Source organism: Canis lupus, chromosome 2, assembly GCF_011100685.1.
Source record: "Canis lupus familiaris isolate Mischka breed German Shepherd chromosome 2, alternate assembly UU_Cfam_GSD_1.0, whole genome shotgun sequence".
Classification (NCBI taxonomy): Eukaryota; Metazoa; Chordata; class Mammalia; order Carnivora; family Canidae; genus Canis; species Canis lupus.
Window position 1 is genome coordinate 40467494 of NC_049223.1, and position 21241 is coordinate 40488734.

At 40.6% G+C, this 21241-nt stretch overlaps 1 protein-coding gene and 1 long non-coding RNA gene across 11 annotated transcripts in view; one reads left to right on the forward strand and one right to left on the reverse strand.

Moving 5' to 3' along the window:
* PPP2R2B (protein phosphatase 2 regulatory subunit Bbeta) overlaps window positions 1–21241 on the reverse strand; it is a 439907-nt gene that overhangs the window by 297249 nt on the left and 121417 nt on the right. Inside the window, exon 1 of one of the 10 annotated variants that reach the window (XM_038530536.1) lies at window positions 11423–11521. The exons of 5 other annotated variants lie outside the window; for them this stretch is intronic. Coding sequence is in view for 2 of the 5 variants with exons in the window: in XM_038530530.1 (XP_038386458.1) it covers window positions 11423–11466 (44 nt within the window). In the remaining 3 variants the exon portion in view is untranslated. Of the gene's footprint in view, window positions 1–10440; window positions 10591–11422; window positions 11522–21241 lie in introns of those variants that run through there. 4 more of the 10 variants (XM_038530531.1, XM_038530530.1, XM_038530539.1 and 1 more) reach the window with 4 other exon arrangements.
* LOC111092123 lies at window positions 11599–19082 on the forward strand. Its single transcript, XR_005355503.1, has 2 exons — window positions 11599–11783; window positions 18701–19082. It is a non-coding gene; the product is annotated as an uncharacterized LOC111092123 (long non-coding RNA).

Consider the following 21241-nt stretch of genomic DNA (forward strand, 5'->3'; position numbering starts at 1 on the left):
TTTCTTGGTTTTATAATAAATCACAGTTGGTACTTAAACATTTATTTACTTGTTTATCTGATTACCATCTCTCTCTCTCCCACTAGATGCTAAACTCCAAGAGGGCAGCAACACTTTTTACTTTGATTGGCAATTTGTCCTCAGCACAGTAACTTGTAACAAATCAATGGATGTACCATAAGTAATTCTTTAGTGATTGGCATAAATAATATTGCCACGGCTCCATCCTTGTTAGGGCTATTTTCAGTCAGGCATAGGGCATGCATGGCCTTCCATGGGAGACTAGTGCCTTTCTTATTAATGGTTCTAAAAGGTTCTGGGACCAGTTCCAATGTGGAGGAATGGTTTCTCCATAAGAAGTAATGCTTAGACACCAACTGGTTGTGCTATAATTCAACTCAATTCTGACACTACTTACCCCAAATATTGGAGGTTGCCTCCTTGCATTTGATTTGTTTGCTAGAGAGGCTCACAGAATTCTAAGAAGCATTTTCCTTAGTAGATTACTGGTTTATTAGGAAAGGATATAACTCAGGAACAGCCAGATGGAAGAGATGCACAAGGCAAGGCATGGGACAAAGACTCAGAGCTCCCAGCCCCCCCTGTGATGCCACCACTCTCTCCAAATCTCCATGTGTTCACCAACCAGGAAGCTCCCCAAACCCTGTCTTTTGGGGGTTTTATGGAGGCTTCATTACATAGGCATCACGGATTAAATCATCGGCCACTGGTGCTTGAAATCAACCATCAGTCCCTCTCCCCTCCTGGGAGGTTGAGTTGGAACCAGAAGTTCTAAACCCTCTAGTCCCATGCCTGGCTCCACTGGTAGCGATCCCCCAGCCCCAGGTAATCTCCAGAAGTCACCTCCTTACATAACAAAAGACACAATTCTGGCTATCATTGCTTAGGAAACTCTGAGGTTTTCAGGAGCTCTGTGCCAGACAGGGATGAAGACCAAATATATCTATTTCCTATTGTAAGTTATAATATCACCAGTTCTCACTGCATATGTTCCTCATAGTGAGCCCAAATGATTCTTCTTTCTACATGGCATGCTTAGTTCCTATTTTCTTCCACAGGCAGTCATGTTCTTTGCATATTTATCAGCTCACAAGTGTTTGTTGAGCATCTAGAACAAATAGCACACTATGTTTGGCTGAGTATACACAGTGACTACGGGCCACACTCTGCACTGAAGATTCTCTTAGCACAGCACGGAGAACAATGCTCTGATTTATGTGTCTATTCAGTTTCCTAAGACATCTGTAAAATACCCTAAGAATGGTCATTTTCTTTGAGGAGCCAGGGGTCACTTTCTGAATGAGGCGACTCAGCTAAACACCTGAAGAGTGAGTAGGAGTTACACAATGCGGGGTGGAGGGGAGAAAACCAATACTCTCAATGACCAAGAACAAGAACAGAAGAAGGGTGACGAGGCATTTTGCACAGCTGCAAAGAGGAGACCTGATCCTCGGTCTTTTCTGTTCTTTCAACATTCACGTATTCATTCATGTATTCACTTACTCATACCCAACACTTAGTAAGTTCCTGCTATATGCATAGTATTACCTTGGTATGGAAATACTGTAGGAAAAAAAGACAGATGAGTCTCAAGCTCTTTGGGAGATTACATACTGGTATGTGAAAAGCCTATCTGTCTAGGGAACTTTCATCTAACCTGCAGGAAATGTTGCTGAAAATACTATGCGCTCACCCTGTAGGCGGATCCCTGTCTAATGCTTCATTTTGGCCATTCTTGAAAGGTAGTTGTCGTGTGGAGACTGCTCATAAGGGCAACATGTTTTGGAGGCAAGACTGAGTTTATATTTGGCTGGAAGTATATTTGCTATGAGCTCAGAAGCACAAAGAGAGCCAAGTACTAACGCAAAAACCAGGCTAAACAAATACTTGTTGTTATCATTACTGGGCTGATGGGAGAAGGCAGAGGGATAGAATGGGAATTTTGGAAAAGGCATTCTTCACATGTGACTGGCCTGGAGGAGGAGGCTTTATGTTTGAGTAAGACAAGGAGGATCCTTGAGGCTCCCTATCGCCTCCCATATCTACTGTGACTGGTCATTTTACACCAAACTTTCAAACTACCCCTACACTCAAGGCAGAAATATTCAAGGAAGTTCTCTGCTTAGTAAGAATGGAAAGAAATAGAGGCCAATATGTATTTCTAGGAAGGCAAAAATTCCCTTTGCATACTAGGCCTCCTTTTTTTATTTTCTGATTTTCCATGATTTTTCTAAACCTGATGCATTGAAGCAGCTCCTTCAGTTTCCCAATCTCATAGCTACCATTACCCATAAGGATCCTAAAAGACCTGGCTCTTAGCTTATATGATTATCTCTATTTTGAAAAGAGGAAACTGAATTTGGACATGAAGAATTTGAGGAACATAACCATCACCTCAAATAAATATAATAAATATATTTTGGTTGCTGCTCAGGAATTCAAATTGAAGGACTAAAAGCTAAACTCTTAAATCCTTTATTTTTATGTTTTATTTTCTTTTTAAAAAGATCTTATTTATTTAAGAGATAGAGCAGAAGCAGGATCCCTGCTGAACAGGAAACCCAAGGTAGGGTTCAATCCCAGGGATCCTGGGATCATGACCTGAGTGGAAGGCAGATGTTTAACCAACTGAGTGCACCCAGGCACTCCCTCTTAAATCCTATAATGAATTAAACTGTAAGGAGAGATGCTTTAAAGTGACAGGACTGTTTGAGGCCAAATTTCCTCCTGTGATTTACTAAAATGAAACTTGCTCATGCTTTCCACTTGCCACTTATGTAGGATTTTCAGGTGGGGATAACCCAACTCCAAATCTATGGGTTATAAAGAATCATCAGAGAGAATGACATACAGTGGAGAGCAGGTGGTTTTTAGAGGCAATATTAACTATGTATATATGAAATCACAACAAGTATAAATATTTAATTTCTAATGTTTAAAAGAGAAAAGAGGGTTTCTTTGAAAGTGGACTTTAATGCATATGTAAATTAATTATAATTCATGACATTCCTCACACAAATCATTATTTCGGAAAATGATGCAATCACTTCAAATCAATATTGACATTTTGAGTGTTACAATACTTTGAAAGATTTACTGCAGTGTATTTTCTCTTTCCCCTAAAGAGAGCCTTCTATCATGAGCAAGAAAGCAAGGTGAAATACAAAAAAGGCCACATGCTTTTCATTTGTCAAGCCTGTGTGCCTTGAGTTCAGAGACCATCTATGGGGGCCCTTGGAAAGCAGTGGTTAGGTGGGCGGCAGTTTACACAACTGTCCCATTGGACTGCATCCTGGTACCTCATCACAACCTGTATAATGGTCACACCCAAATCTAATGGTCTGTATATTTTCCTATCCACCATTTCTCATCTCTGGTGACCTACAACTTCAAGGTGTATTCACAAGTATCTCCAAATTTGATCTCCTGGCACAACCTGCTAAACAAAATATTCCACGTGTGGAAACTAATTAAGTATCCAACGGAAGTAATGAAACTGATGCGGTTGTAAAAATATGTTGTTGGCTGGGATGGCCCTATGTTAAGCATGGGTTATCAGCAAATGGGGACACTGGGGAAGAATACAGTCACGTGCTGGTGAATTAATATTATAGGACTGGGTTTTATGAACAAAGCCATCTTCTTTGCAGGAAGCAGATTTGGTAGCCCAAATGAGAGCTCCAAAGAGCCCTACTAGATATTGACCCATCCTTTGTGGTACAGTTTGGGGACCAGGGACTTCAAGTCCCCTTCTAGCTCAAAAATGTCTCACTAACTAGCCCATCACTCTCTGTATTAGAATCAGCAATGGCTTCCACAAAAACCATTCTCACCTGGATGTCTCAAACTGCACACATTTTGGAGCTAAAGCCAATGTGTTCTTTTCCTCTTTGCTCTTTTCTTTTTCTCCAAATCTATTTTATCCACAAATCCAGCAAATGCACTTTCTACATAGCTCTCAAATATGTCCTTATCTATCTCTACTGCCACTCCTCTGGCCTAAGGCACCATCACCATCCCCTCCATGAGAAGGCAACAGCCTTCTCAACTGGGCCTCCTGCTTCCACTTTCGTCCCTTGAAATCTATAATCTGCAAGTAGCTAGAGAAAAACATCTTTAACAATTATGAATTAGATCATGCTGTTCTTCTACTTAAAATCCTCCAATGTCTTCCCTTGTGCTCAGAATAAATTCCAAATTGCTTATCCTGGCATTCAGTTGAAAACATTCTTCCCACAACCCTCTGCAAACCCAGCTCTCTCTCATTCATGTACCTTTTTCCTCTCCCACCCCATCAATCAAGAGAAGTTATCCTCCCTACACACACACACACACACACACACACACACACTGCATACCGCCTCCACTATTAGGACTTTTTCATAACAGTTTCCCTGCTGTGAAATTTCAGCACCCTAGACATTAAGGTTATATCACAGAGCTGCTGTTCCTTTACCCTGAGTTCAACTGTCACATCCAGGTGCAGACTTTAAGAAGGGATCTGTTCTAATCATTACATTTCCTTAACCAGTGACTCATAGATTAACTGCCCTTTGTCCCTGCCCAGATATGATTTTGTTTGGTTCATATAGTATTATATATTCTGAGCCATTGTCAAAAATCACCTATTAACTCCTTCCCTTCTGCTCCAATTCTTAGGCTTGCCTCCTCTTGGCTAATGTTTAAGAATCATGAACAAAATCAAACAAAACCTCCATATCCACACTTTTCCTGCACTCTTTTTTCCTCATACCTTTTTGCAATCCAACAGTCTTAAGAAAAGTTACACCTTATTGCCCTAAAAGCCTCTTGTCCTTCCAGGGATGATAGAAAAGTCATTTATAGAAACCAGACTGGTGAACACATGACTTTCACTTTGGGGCCAGCTGTGATTCCCATTGAAAGCTCCCTGAAGACAGTGCATTAGAATAACATCTCTAAAGGAAATCAATAACTTTATTCACTTTGAAGTGGTTTATTCAGCATCTGGCCCATAGCTGGTATTAAAATATTTGTTGCAAACACTACATGATCCACTACAAAAAGAGGCAAAGTGTTAATATTTTAAAATGGTATTTGAGTTATGTAAATTCTCTCCAACCCAGAAGAATATAAAGGGAAATTCTAACCAGATGTTACCTATTGTTTTGATCACTCAAAGAACATTCTATCTCTCTGAGGGTACAGTATGATCTCATCATATACATAGTTAATCAAATGATTACAAGTATACACACTCAGTAGAGAGTGACAGAGAAAAAGAGTAAATCATTTCTCTCCATCTTTCTATGTCCTTGGTTGCTGTTGTACCCCCAACACCAACAGTATCTGGCATATGATTGTCATCTAAGCTATATGGAATCAATCAAAGAATGCACATAGCTCATAGGTGACGGAGCCAGGATTCTAAGCCAGATTGGTCTGATTGCAAGCCTATGTCCCAGAGCTAAACTGTATTGACTTTCTTCATTCATCTGAGTTACCATGATGTTTTCTGGTGCTATCCTTTGAGATGTATGCTCTCCTGACTGTCATTACCTGTGTTTATGTTTTTCTCATCAAGCGCCTATAGGTGCCTCAGGGCGGGATCATTCCTTGTTCGACATTTCTCAGAGCCAAGAAAAAAGCAAGTATTCCCGCTCGCTGGTGTCCATCAATTACTCTGTGTGCAATTAAGAAATTCATTTTATAGATAAAAATCCTTATTTATAGAGAGGCTCAAAGCTATTCCCAAGAATTACACACAGTTATTGGCAGAGTTAGTTTCAGAACCTAAATAACTTGGCCTCTTCACATTCTTTTATGAACAGGGAGGGCTACAAAGAAATAAATGATCTGTCTCCTGGCTGCCAGTCCATATTCCCGTGAATACCACAGTGACTGCCCACTTCAACCGTTTTAGTCCTTCAGCCCTGTCTTAATCTACAACCTAGATGTAGCCAGATCAGAAGACAAGGAAAGTGAACAGTCTGATGAACAGAAAAACATTAAGTTCTGCTTTGCTCAGCTTTTACTGAGCCCTGTCATTATACTTGCTACCTGAGGATACAAAGTATTTATTGAATAATACAGTGCCAAGTTATCTGACATCTATCCTCAGCCAAAACACAGGTGAATCATCTCAAGCACAGAGGGACCCATGTCCCTTTTCAGCTTACCTGTGCTGTTCACGGGTGCTCTCTCAAACTGTGAGCATGAGAATGCCTCCCCCCCACCCACCCCGCCTGCCTTCTCTTGAAAACATATAATCTGGCCCACCTGCATTTTCGTATTTAGGCTCCGGCAAAGAGACCATTATGAAATTGATAGAACTGCCAGAAAGGAGGATGACTTCACTGCATGTGAATTCACCGAGGAGGTGGCAGGCAGAGGCGTGGAGAAAAAGGAGGAAGAATATACAGGAAGAGAAATTTGCCTTTGGGCTTCCCACCTCTTTCTGCATGGTGTCGAGAATGGTTTTATCATGAACATGTTTGCTCTGTAACAAACGACCTCAAGTCTCTTTCCATAGAGCACAGTAATGCTAAGAGTAATGAAGAAGTTGCAAATGATAACAACAGCACATACCACTTACTGAGCCGGGGATGAGGTGCTGACACTCTGCTAAGCCTTTGTACATATTCTTTTATCCCATCCTAACAACTCCTCCCTGTGTCATTCCCACTAAGACCCTTTAAGGACTCTGTGTTGCCTTTAGGATGAAGTCTAAATGCCTTAGAGTTTATGAGACCTTCTAAGATGTCATCAACCTTTGCATCTCTCCACCTCAATCTTATGTTCCCTGCACCTCTCTTAAAGGGTTTGTCTTCATCTGTACTCGAACACTTTCCATTCTTCGCGTATTTTGTGCTCTCTCTTGCCTACAGGTTTTTAAATACATTCCCTTGGGAACGTATTTCTTCAGCCCTTCACCTGGATAACTTGAACTTTCCCTCAGTTTTTTAATAGCTTTCTCTCAGGGAGACTTGTCTCCAATTCCACCTAAACTAGATTGGGTACTCTATTGTTTGCTTCCATGATTCATTCTGTTTCCTCTTTTGTAACTCAATACCAGTAGTGACTGGTTAGATACCCACCTTTACCGGTAGATTTAACCTTTGTGAAGGCTTCCTATCACAGTTGCTTCCCTCACATTGAGCTAATTACCTATTGCATGAGTAGATCCTGAATAAATGAATGGAAATAAATTATATGCAAGATATATATTTGAGCATTTCCATTTTGTAGATGAGGAAACAGATTAAGAGGAGTTAAATAACTTGCCCCAAGATATACACTTAGCAAATGGTGAAGCTAAACTTTGAACCCATGACTGATTCCCAAACCCAGGTTCTCACTCTCTCCGTAGCATTGCCTTCTCCAAATTTCCTCCAATTCTAACAGGAAAATAAAGAAAATAACTATAGAATATTCATCTTACAGAAAAATTGAGTATAGAAAACTGCTGGGATTCAGAGAGGTGATCTTCCTCCCATCTGATTTCAAAGCTACCTGAGAGATGCTGGGTGAGGCTGAGTCTTTCTGCCCCTTGGGACAATGGGGCAGACTCAGCCCCAAATGAGTGCTTTCCCCAAATATTGTTTTGATCTCTCAATTATAGGTGGTGTGGATAACAAGCAACCAACCCATAGCTACAACTTTTAGTTCTTCCCACAGATCTACATGAAAAAAGGGAAAGTGAGTTTCTCACATTCTAAGTGAGGTTGCCCAGGCAACAAAGACAGAGCCAGAGCAACAGACCACCCATTTGAGATATGATGCAGTATCTACACATTCTCCCCTACTGATGCCCAATTCCATGGTGCAGCCGCCAATCACTTTCACACATTTTTTTCAAGGAGGCATCACTGAAAGATTCACCTGTCCCTACTGGACACAGTTTGTAAAGAGGTCCCCATGGCAGCCAACCAGTTATCTCCAGATCCTTGCTATATGGTCAGGTGAAAAGCCCTGTGTTTAATTTATAGATTATGCCAGAAGAGCAGCTCTAAAGCTGAAAACAGCTCTATAGTTCCAATTTTGTGGCTTGTAATAAGATTTTTTAAAATGGCCATTGAACTAAATACTAATTTTTGAAATTAAGTTTGTATATAATGGCAGCCACTGACAGAGCTCTGCCACTTAATGGCTGATTAATAACAGTGTGATTTTTGATAAATCGATCAAGAATTTGCTCATCTATAAAATGGGCTTACAAATATAATTACCAAAGGGTGTGTGTGTGTGTGTGTGTGTGTGTGTGTGTGTGTGAAGAGCCAGTAGAAAATGCACGTAAAGTGCTTGACATAATATGCGGCACATGATCAGTACCTAATGAATGAAAGTTATAGCAATTCATAGGATTTACTTGAGTTCCTGAAAAGGTAGCTGGGCAGAGAGATTAATAAACTCACTATTCCTTTGAGTCTGTCTGCTGGTCTAAGTTTAGAAAAAGCATGTGGGCACCATGTCTGACCCCATAATAACCAGGGAAATGGGCTTTAACTCCCTTCTGGCACAGGCTGTCTTCACTGTGCACTATAAAGCCTTCACCAAGCTTAATACAGTGTGAGGCACACAGTGTGCGCTCAAGAAATGCTTGTTGAAGCTGTCAACGATGGAATATGCAGGCAGTTCAAAGCACCAGAGGCAGTGGATCTTAAAAGGAAATTGTACCCTCCTAGGAGTCATTAAACGAGTTCTTCAAGGAGGGCAGTAACAACAAGCCATCTGATTGCTTTGTTCAGAAGTACTTTCCGACTGAGTTACCCCAGAAGAGATGCTGTTTTTTGCTACATAACTGCAGGACTTCCAGTCCCTACTAGGAAATGGCTTTTCAGGATGGCTTGCTGATGCTTTTGTGTATGGAGGGAAGAGAGCCACAGAGCAGGATGAAACTTCTACCAATCTGCTCCCAGCCTCTGGCACTGTTGTGTCCTATTATGCTCTGATGTGTGTGTGTGCGGGGGGGGGGGGGGGGGGGGGGAGTAGATACACCAGCAGTACCCCCTTACCTCTGAAAATCAGATCTAAATGCCATTTAATTCTATTAGAAAATTATTCTATGGTATAACTTAGAGTCTGAAAGTCTTTTATCCTTTAAACACCAAAATCTCTTTGGAGAGAATTAAAATGGAAAGGGTATAAATGAGCACTTCTGTAAATTAAGCACTTTCTGGCTGAGCAGACCAAATTAGCCTTTCCTAGGATGCAGAGTACAATACGGTGGCTCTGGTCTTTGTTCTTGAGTAAAAAATTCAAGAGGGTAAATCCATTCCAGAACAAATAACCTTCAAATGTGAATTGTGCAAATCTAATACTTGTGAGTCATTAGTATTTGTAAGTCACCTAGTTTTGGCTATTTTGAAAAACAAACCACATAAAGTAGTAATTAATAAAAGATATCATGTCTTATTAACGTTCATATAGTAATTACCAAAATCACAAATCCATCTGCTAAGTAGTCAGCAAACAAGACAAACGACTGAGCTCAGTTAAACAGATTATCAAATGCCTCTGGGAATATAATCTAATAGCCCCATTCTAAGCCATGAATAAAAAAGGAGCTACTCATTTTGCCATGTGGACAGGCCATGACAATCCCATCTCCCACGTGAGCCAGGACAGAGCAATGGAGACATCCTGCAACTGGTCCTCTCTGGAGAGAATGTTCTCCTTAGCCAGTGTCAATGTTACTCATGTAGCTTGCCCTTGCAGCCTTTGTACTGACACTTAAGATTTGGTTTCTTAAGAAGACATAAGAGAAAAGACCCAAAAGATGTCACCTAAATTTAAACACAAGCCCACTAGCTTCTGCAGGTAAAATCCTATCAGGGAGGCTGCTTGGCTCCCAGCACAGAAAAGTTTTTCTGTCATTTTATCCCTACTTCTCTTCCACCATTGAGCCCCTCCTCACATTTCACATCTCTTCTCCTTGCTGGGCATCTAAGGAACAGAAGCTATGTCTTACTGACCCTTCATGTATAACAACAATGGCAACAACCACTACCGACTGCTACAAATTGTGATTAAGATACCTGCCGTTTCTTGTGATTGCAAATATGCCAGTCATTTGGACGAGTGCTTTAATTTTCTTAAATTTATTATTTGTTATTTGGTATTCATAATGGACCCTGGAGGTAGGTACACTCTCACCTGACACATGAGGCAGCCGAGGCTCGAAGAGAGTGAGTGACAGAGCTGGGGGTGCCAAGGTCAGAGCCAAGTACACAGCAGGTGCTGATCAATGTCAGTGGAGTAAGTGAGTATCTTAACATCAAGTGAGTATCTTAGCATCAGTTCACGCCTTTATCCCCTTGGTAGTGAAGGTTCAATCTTTGCAGCTTCTGCTTTCCTGTGCATTTTTTCCCAGGTGTGCATGATGTTAGGGGGTATTGTTACTACTGGATATCCAAAAATGTCAAGAAAAGCTCCCCTTACCTTTTTTACATCAGAAAATAAACACTTTTCCAGGACTCTACCTCCCAGGTCAGTGTCTGCCAGGATGGTATTCAAAATTGGGCCCGTTCGATGGCTTTTCATTTGAATTGGTGCTACTCACATGTTGGACTGCAAGCTAGATGTTAGGAGGCAGTCCAGTGTTCCTGGCACCTCCTCCCAGCTCTCTTCAACATCCTGGCTCTATAGTCCCATGGAGGGGAGTTCAGGGCCTGGCGGTCACTGACTTCACAATAGTCAGTGTTTCCCACTGGTGGGGGTAGTGGACTTTTGATGCCTTCACCCTCCCACACACAGCATTCTCTCTCCATCGGGTAGCTGCTTCTACCATGCAGCCCATGCACTTGGAGGGAGTCATGCCCACCCAGCTCCAGAGAAGAACGCTGATTGCTTTAAGCCAATCAGCACATGCCACTGGCCTTTTCACAGGGATTAATTCATGCCAGAAGACATAGGGCAGGCCAATGATAAACAAGGAGACATCTGCTGGGGCTTCTGGAAACACCATGATTTCTGGCTCAGCAAGCTTCAAGGAAAGCAATTTCTCTCTCCTTGCTGGGCATTTACACAGCATAAGAAAGATTAAGAAGGTGTGGGAAATCATTCCGGATCTCCAAAGAAATCCAACCATAGGATTAAGTAAGATATCACAGATGATCAAGAAGAAAAACAAAAAAAAATTGTTTTTGATGATATAACTCAGCCACTTACAACTTATTCCAAATCTTGGACTATTTCTGGGTTTTCCAGCTATGTGCGAGTCTAAATTCCCTTTTTTTTAGTTAGGCCAGTTTTGAGCCAAATTTTCTCTGACTTGAAACCAAAAGACTCCTAATATTCATGGGTGACAACTTTGTTTCATGCTCGCCATCAAATTCACTTTTTTTTTTTTCACAACAGCAACTATGACGATGGTCAGAAGGACCAAAGGGCACCGTGGCTTATCATAAATTATAAAATTTACCTGTTAAAGCCTGAGTAGAATTGGCCTGCATGATTTCGGGCCATGATCTCACAGAGTGCTCTTCAGTGTGTCTGACACTACTGAACTGCATTCCAATCAATTATTTGTATGGTAGTCATAAAGCCTAATTATGAAGACACGATGAGATCACTGCACAACTGAGCCACAAGGTATAACGGCTACCCTAACAAGCCCATCTGCTCCCCCCAGCACAGTCCTGCACACACCCTTCCTGGGTTTCCTGTAGACTATGTATTGTCAAGTGAATTCATGAATATCAGCTACTTGGATGTTCTCGGAGACTGCCTTTCTGCCTTTGCTGACAATGACAACTGCCTTGGAAACCACAGGGTCAGCACATGTAAGGGAATTACAGGTTTTAATGCCCAAAAAATCTGTAGCAGAGTGTAGTCACAGCTGTCTCACGTGGATGTGAGAGCTAGGATCCTGTCTCTTGGGCTTTCGACTGTGAAGGGTGAGTCCTTCCCAAATGCTGGAGATTTAGGATTCAAGGATGGGAAAGGAAAAGACAACGGGGAAAGACTAGAACAGAAGGTACTATATCCCCAAAGGAAGCTTATGAAAGGAGTAGGAAAATGGGATATGATAACGTCTTATCATCGGGTCAGCTTCATGGGTAAGCAACTCATGCAGTCACAGAGCCCTGTGCTCAGAAGGGCCCCTTGTTTTTCTTCACAATCTGCTGCTGCCGTCTTGAAATTCCTAATACTTTTCGAATAGGAACCCTGCATTTCATGTTGACCTCAGTCCACAAATTAAGTAGACCGTTATGCTTGTTATAGATCTTCAGTTCCCTCTTTACTAAAATCACATGAGAGCAGAAAGGGGAAATTTTACTAAGGACCTGCCTTCGAATTCTGATATGTCTCCTGCCTTTTTTGACTGTCTATTCCTCCTTGACAGCCACCTTTGTGCTGAACAAATATTTTAGTGTGACGTCGTAATTCTTCTGTGGATTTACTATATTTCTTTTGTGTTATTTTCTCAGCGGCTACTCAAGGAATTGCATTTTAATTTATGACAGCCTCCCTCAGATGAATATTAATTTGAAAATTTAGAAACTTTGCTTAATATAGTGCCATTTTTCTTCCCTTTGTGTTATTGTCATATATACTGAAGCTACATGTTATAAATGGAATAATACAGTATTAACATTATTATTTCATAAACTCTCATGTCTCTTAAAGAAGTTGGGGGAAGATGAGAAAAGATGTATTAATGGAATCTTTTATACTAACCTGTGTATTTATTATTTGCAGCGCTCTGCATTTCTTCCTGTGGATTTGTATGGCTTTCTGCCGACTTTTCCTGAAGGACTTCCTTCCTTTAGTATATCTTGTGAGACAGATCTGCTAGTGATGAATTTGCTCAGCCTTTGTTTATCTGGGAATGCCTTTATTTTGCCTTCATTTTTGAAGAAGAGTTTGTTAGATATAGAATTCTTGTTTGACAGTTATTTTTCTTTCTGCATTCTGAATATGTCACTTTACTGCCTGCTGGCCTCCATGGTTTTAGATGAGAAGCCAGCTGTTCATTGTATCGATGTTTGCCTATATAGGATGAGTTGTTTTTCTCTTGCTGCTTTCAAGATTTTTCTCTTTGGCTTAGACTTTCAACAGTTAGACTGTGATGTGTCAAGGTATGGATCTATTTATATTTATCACACTTTGATTTCTTTGAACTTTTTAGATGTGTGGATGAATCCTTTTTAAAAATCAAATTTGGACCCCCCCAAAAAAAAATCAAATTTGGGAAGTTTAGGGCTCTTATTTTTTTCATATAATTTTCCTGTCCCTTTCTGTTCTGTCCGTATGGGACTCCTATTACATGGAGGTTGTTGCTAGCTTTGATCTTATCTCACAGGTTTAAGGCTCTGTTCATTTTTGTCTTCATTCTTCAGATTGGATAGTTTCTATCAATTTATAGTTCACTGCTTCTTTCTTCTGTATTCTCAAACCTGCTGATGAGCCCCTTTACTGAAATTTTATTTTATAGCTCTTGTACTTTTCAGCCATAGAATTTCCGTTCAGTATTTTTAATAATTTTATGTCCCTATTTCTTTTTGAGATTTTATTTATTTATTCATGAAAGACACACAGAGAGAGGCAGAGACACAGGCAGAGGGAGAAGCAGGCTCCACACAGGGAGCCCGACGTGGGACTCAATCTTGAGTCTCCAGGATCATGCCCTGGGCCGAAGGTGGCGCTAAACCTCTGAGCCACCTGGGCTGCCCCATTTTATGTCCTTATTAAGAGTATCTATTTATTAATCTATTGTCACACTTTTTTTTTAATTCTTGAAATGCAATTTCTTTTAGTTCTTGGAATCTATTTGTAATAGCTGCTTTGAAGCCTTCCTTTGTCTGCCAGTAGCTGGTAACACAGAAATGGTTTCTATTCACTGCTTTCTTTCTTTCTTTCTTTCTTTTTTAATTTTATCTGAGAACGGATAACACTTTCTTGTTTCTTGGCATTCCTTTTCATTGTTTTCTTAAAAATGGGACATTCTATTTAATATATTGCAGCTACTCCAATTCTGGTATTTTTTCCTTTGGAGTTTGGTGTTGCTGGTATTTTGTTTGTTTAATAACTTGTCTGGGCTAAATCTGTGAAATCTGGGTCCCCTACAGTCGCTAATACCTCTGCTAAATTGTTGTTTCAAGTATATATATCCTTCATTTTTTAAACCTGGCTTGCTAGAGGCTCTTCCTATGTCTATAGAGCTTAGTGGTATAAAACTAATGATTGCGCATCAACTGTGCTCTAACACCTCGAACCCATAAAGCTTCCATCTGTTGCTATTGGATAGGTTTGTGGGTAGGGGGGCACATTTAAAATTCATGCTGCTTTTAAGCCTCCTGGGTTTTAATTTCTTCTGGGCCCTTTTGAGTCTCTTCTGCTCATGCACTCAGACCTAGGACTAACCAGAAGTATGTGAAATGTTCATGTTCTTCTCAATCTTCACTGGATGCATAAATAGCCTCAACCAGGAATATGCTGTCTTTCACCACAAATACAACCTGTAACTAGTGGACCCCACAATTCTTCCCACCCATCCACCTCCAAGTGATCATTTCTACTGACAGCTTTGTTGAGTGCTTGCATTGCCCACTTGTCCAAACTGAGTGAGTCTCCTCAACTCTGGCAGAGAGGCTGCTTGGTCATCAAGGCTTTCCCTACCCTCACAGAATCTATAAACACAGGGTCAGGTGAATGGAGAAGACTCAGGCTAGAACTTTACAGACTCCCATTCTTCCTGCTAGAAGTTCAGTAGGGGGAATCCCTGGGTGGTGCAGCGGTTTGGCGCCTGCTTTTGGTCCAGGGCGCAACCCTGGAGACCCGGGATCAAAGATCAAATCCCACGTCAGGCTCCCGGTGCATGGAGCCTGCTTCTCCCTCTGCCTATGTCTCTGCCTCTCTCTCTCTCTCTCTCTCTCTCTCTCTCTGTATGACTATCATAAATAAAAATAAATAAATAAATAAATAGAAGTTCAGTAGGTTTTTGTTTTGTTTTGTTTTGTTTTGTTTTAAAGCAGAAACACTTCTCAGATTGTTTTGTGCCTTTGGTTGATTTCCAAAGCACTATATGGTTGTACCTGTCAGTTTTTCCTAGCACTATAGTTGCATTTTGGGGAGAGGATCTGCCCAATCTTTTCACAGAGCTAAAAGTTCTACTCTGTTTTGGGTTTTGACTTTTCCCATTTGTGCTTTGAGTCCACAAATTATGCAGACCATCCTCCTTGTTACATATCTTCTTTTTCTCTACTCTTCTTCAGGGATCACCTTTCCACACACTCAAGGCCAACATAAGCTTATGGCTCCAGAGCAATAAAATTATTCTTACACAAGTAAGATAATTTCAGCAGCAAGTTATACACTGACATTCCTACAAACCACAGAAATTTACTTGAAATAAGTTGAAAGCATTCAGTGAACTCTCCGAACACCAGTTGTTGCTTATTCTTAGTCACATGGCCCTTCCTCTCAGCAAAGAAGGGTAAAAATCTGATGCTGCCCTTCTAGCTGGCACTTAGCACTCTACAACTGCAGCAGATAGCACCAATCACTAATTTCTTTCCCACTCAGACATGGTCCCAGAATCTTCCTCAGACGGAACTGCAGGCAGCCATTATGTGGTTCAGGAGATGAGATCTTTTAGACATACCTTCTTCAAGTTCCCAAAGCTGAAGCTTATAATAATTCTTCCTACTACCTTCTTTACTTCTACCCATCAATCAAGGCTTTGGGTTTGGTTTTCTGAGAAACATGCCTTTTTTGGGGGGAGGGGGGGGCTTCAGGCTCAGCTCTGGCTTAGTTTTTTCTTCTGGATCTTTATACTTACTCCCTTGATGATTTCCTATTCTCAGGACTTTAAACTCCATCCATTTATTGGCCTCTCTCAAATCGTATTTTTAGACTGAATCTCTTACCCAGACTCCAACTCCCTATACATCATCTTGGAAGTTTTAAGAGCATCTCCAAAGTGACCATGCCTGAAACTGAACCCCTGATTTCCCACCTGGAATCTCTTCCACCCCTGTTGGCTTTCTCCCTCTTGGTTGATGTTAAATTCATTCTCTCAGATGCTCAGATCAGAAAACTTAGAGTCATCCTCAATTCTTCTCATTCTCTCTCATACTATTAGGAAATCCTATAATTGTACCTTCAAAATAAATCAGAACCTTATGCCTTCTTCTACTGTCACTGATACCATTCTGTAGTCTAAGCCACAACATCCCTCATGGTATTATTACAACTGATTTCACTACTTCTAACTTTGCTTTTTTATATTCTGTACTCAACATAATATCCAGAGTGTTCCTTGATCGCTGCTATTCTATGCTCAACATAGTGGCCAGAAGGATCCTCTTCAAAAGTAAGGCTGATTGTGTCACTCCCCGACTCAAAACATTGCAGTGGCTTCCCATCTTACTCAGGGTAAAAGCCAAAGGCTTTTCAATGACTTACCTTAAATAGCATGCCCTGCCACCCCCTTAATTTACTGATCTCATCTTTCACTATACTTACCTTACCTTACCCCTTTCCAGCCATGCTGGTCTCTTGATGCTTCCTGAAAATGCTTAGCCAGGTTTCTAGATATTTTGTATTGGCAGATTGCTCCTCCTGAAATACCCTTACGTCAGATATCATGTGGCTAATTCTCTCACCTCCTTCAATGTTTTGCTTAAACACCACCTTTTCAATAAAGCCCACATTGAGGGCCACCTGGGTGGCTCAATGGTTGAGCATCTACCTTTGGCTCAGGTGGTGATCCCAGGGTCCTGGGATTGAGTGCCACATCAGGCTCCCCACAGAGAGCCTGCTTCTCCCTCTGCTTATGTCTCTACGCCTCTCTCTCTCTTTCATTCTCTTTCTCTCTCTCTCATGAATAAATAAATAAAAACCATTAAAAAAAAGCCCACCTTGATCAGCTTATTTCACGTGGCACATTCATCATTTCCATCTGCCTCTCCCTCACTGCAATTCCTTCTGGCTCTTAACTCTCAGCCTCTCACCCTTTTCTATATTCATCTTTCCTTCCCAGAGAATATCACCTTCTACAGTATGATAGAATTTACTTATTTGTTATCTTCATGGCTTATTATCTATCTTCCCCCTGTCTAGAATGCTGTAACTCAAAAAGTGCAGAGATTTTTGCTTTTCTCACTGACACCTCATAGTTTCTAGAAAAGTGTGTGGTGCATAATAGGTATTCAAAAAACATTAGTCGAATGAATGAATCAGTGGCAGATCTATGGTTCTGATATAAGTAGGTGTTTTTGAAGACACAGACTAAATGTGAGAACAATTTCCAAAGAAACTTCAGGGGTAACACAGTTCAAAGAAATGTCAAGAAAATCTTCATGAGAAAGAAGAGTAGGTGGTGAATGGGAGATTATATCCTTATCTTGACAAGTCCTGGGGGTACATTAGCATATTAAAGGTTCTGAGAAGTCCTTAAGGCGAGAAACTGAACTTTATTTTTCTCTGGCTTTTTTCAGAATTTTTTTTTTTTAATCTTTGATTTTCTGTAGATTGAAAATTATATGCTTAGGTGAAGGGGTTTCTTTCCCCCGAATATTTCTTCTGTTCCATTCTTTTTCTAGTATTCCCATTATGCATATGTTACATCTTTTGTAGTTGTCTGGGATATTCTGTTCCTTTTTTTTTTCTTTCAGTCTTATTTCCTTTGCTTTTCAGTTTGCAAGGATTCTACTGATACATTCTTTAGTGCAGAGATCTTTCCTCAGCTGTGTCCAGTCTACTAATAAACCCATCAAAGGCATTCTTCATTTATGTTACAGTATTCTTTCTGTCTAGCATTTCTTTTTGGTTCTCTCTTAGGATTTCCATCTCTGCTTACACTGCCCATCTGTTCATGCATGCCGTCTACTTTATCTATTAGAGGCCTGAGTATATTAATGATCATTGTTTTAAATTCCTAGTCTGACAATTCCAATATTCTTACCATATTTGGTTCTGACACTTGCTCTGTCTCTTTAAATCGCGTGGATTTTTCTTTTTTTTTTTTTCTTTTTCTTTGTCTTTTAGTATGCCTTGTAATTTTTTGTTGGTAGCTGGGCATGATGTACTAGATAAAAGGAACTGTGAAAAATATGCCTGTAGTAATGTGAGGGAAAGGGAAGTGTTCTGCAGTCCTATGATTAGGTCTTCATATTTTAATAAGCTTATACCTCTGGGCTGTGAATTTCACAAGTGTTTCTCAGTTGTTTCTTGCCTTCTTTTTGGGACAGGATAGCTAGAGTGGGCTGGAGTTTAATATTTCCTTCCTTCCATGTGGAAGGCTAGAGCTGACTGGAATTGGGTGTTTCCCTTTCCCCAGGTCAGTTAGGCTCTGATAAAACCCCAGTAGATTGGGCTCTGGTTAACTGAGAACAAAGTGCTTTGGTATATTTCAAAATGGCTCCTTTTCCCCTCCCTTGCTGGAAGAACAAGGGGATTTTCTTCTGATATTTTGCTATGAGAACCTAGTTGACCTCTTGGAGGTAAACTACATAAATTGTACCTCCTTGTCTCCGTGACTGGGTCCCCTTGTACTTTTTAACTCTCAGAGTTGACCACACTGAGCCTCTAACCAACTCATCAATTATAGTTCAGGATTTCCTATCCAGGCACTGGTTCCCCAAACTGCTTCCACTCATGAGTCTCTGCTCTGGTAAACCGATACTCCCCATATTCACCTGTCTCACCAATCCTGGGGGCAGCAGCTTATCCTGTATCCTCTCCTCTTTTACAGATGCAAGAAGACAGTCAACAACTGAAAAGTCAGCTTTTCACTTATTGTTAGGATGGAATGTTAACTTTCAAGCTCCTTGTATGTGGAACTGGAAACAGGAATTTTTTTTTTTTTTACACAATCTGAAACTTCAAAAAAGGTTTACATATAATGTATAGGTAAAATGAGTAGCAGTTGTAAGCATGGACTCTGGAGACAGACCCCCTGGGTTTATTTATAGTTTGGCTTTGCCATTTTCAAGAATTACTTTGTGTCTCTAAGCCTTCACTCTTTTACCTGTAAAATGGGGATGGTAGCAATATCATAGTTTGGGGTGAGAATTAAATAAGATAGCATATGTAAACAATGTCTAGTACATAATAAGAAGCTCCATATTTTTAAATGAAATAGTTATATGAATGTCATTATTTCCCAGGTATTATCTTAGATGTCAGAGATACAGAAGTAGAAATTGGACCCTGGCCTCAGAGCTGATGTTCTATAGGTAGGAGAGAAACTAGAAACCTGTAAACTAATGAACATTTTTTGATAGTAACAGTGGAATGAAGGAAATAAATTGGGGTTAAGTGATAGAGGGGAATGGAGGAGGGCTTTAGACTGGGTAGTCCCAAAAGACTTTTTAGAAGAAAGAGCCCTTGTACTGGGAGCTGACCAGTTTGGAGCCAGCCAAGAAAAGAACTTTGTGGAAAAACCACAGGGGTGCATCAACAGCAGAGGTGTGAAGGGAGAAGCAAGTTTGGCTTGCTCACAATTGGAAGAAAAGTTGATATGGCCGGTCATGGAGAACAGGGGAGAGAAATAGCATCTGTATTGCTTTAAATAACAGCAACACCTCTGGACCTTTATTTAGAGGATGAGCTCTCAATTTATGATTTTATTTCTTTCTTTTTTTGGAGAGGAAGAAGAAAGTGGTTTTACAGGGATTCTAGCAATAATCCAGCGGTCTGGAGAAGGGAGATGCAATGATCAGAATCCTAGGATTCAGGGGGAAGTGACCAGCCTGTCCTGAATGGCTATGGGTTTTCCAGGTTCGGGTGGTGATTGCTGCTCTCTACTACCTTTCCCCCCACCCCGCACCCCCTACACACAACGGGCAGTGGGGTTAAGGTGAATGTGAATGACCAACTCAGAGGATAAAGAGATATGAATTAAAAACTCAGAAGAAAAGATCCATATTTGGATCTTACTCACACTGTGGTTCCCCTGCCCCCAAATGCTCTCATTCTTGCTAAAGCCTACACTCATTTCTCTCAGTTGACATGTTAGTCTAAAAATTCTCTTTTGTGTACTGTTTCTCCACCTCCCTCTTTTTGGAGGGCAGAGACAAATCTCTTGGGTATAACTAAACATCCAGAAAAATTCTCAGCAAATACTGCATGCTGTTACTTTAACTTGTAAAAATTCAATTATTTACCCTACCATAATTAAGTCCTTTTCCAGACATAAAACTCTCCCCACATGCTGAGTGAATATAAATTTTCATTGGTGTTCATTTGACCTTGCCAAACTAGCCTGAAAATTGTGTCCCCTTTTGCCAAGAATAATTTTTTTTAGTGCTCTTCTCAATAACTATAGTTGAAAGGAGAAAGTGATATCTCTGTAACTCAAACCAGATCCTTTTGCAATAATACATTGGCAAGTGACAATGTGATGAAATTGTTTTATGCGTGCATGCTTTTGTTCCCTATCTTAATGTTTCTGAATGCAGAACCAACCTGTTTATTATTCTTCTGCTACACAATGGAAAAAGGAGGTAAGAGGAGTGCTGACCTCTCTGCAGTTTAGACAAAGTTTCTTAACAAGAATGCTTGTTTCTAACGGCATCCTTGGAAATGTCCAGAAATAGTACCCACTCTCAATAATCTCTCTTTTCTAAATGGGAAACATTTCCTTGACTAATCTAAGCCCAGTCAAATGTACCCTATGGCACCAATTCAAACATTTAGGAATTGTTTGCCTACAGGGACTTATTTAGATGCCATCTTCCTTTTTTCTCAAATTCTTGCCTTTTGAGGCATTTCATTATTCTTAGTAACTCTGGCAGAGGCTAAACAAGAGGTATAGGAAGGAACATTCAGGCCATCTTTAGCTCCTCATTAGCAGGTATGGGAAAAGCCTAGGCGGGTGGTAGAAAGCACCGAAATTGTGAGGTTCAAGAGTTCTCTATGTTTTCATTAATTCCACCTTAGCTTGTTGGTTTATGAATAATCGAGTTGACTCTAAATGAGAAACACTTCTTAATTATCTTAATGACTAATAAAGAAGTCATTTCCTTAAATCTTCAGTGGAGACTAGAAGAGAACCGTGTGAAGGCACAGTGGGCACACCTGTGTATATGTGTTTGCACATAAGTGTGCATATACCTGTGTGAATTTTACTGTGTTCTCACTGCGGGTGCGAGTGGATTAATCTAAATTCTTTCCCCAACCTGCAGTAACTCATCCAGGTCTGGTCAATAGTAACAATGTGGTTGATTTCCCAACACCCAACCCTAGGCAGCAGGAGAGTTCCAAAGTCTTTGGACCCTCCTTAGTATGTCCT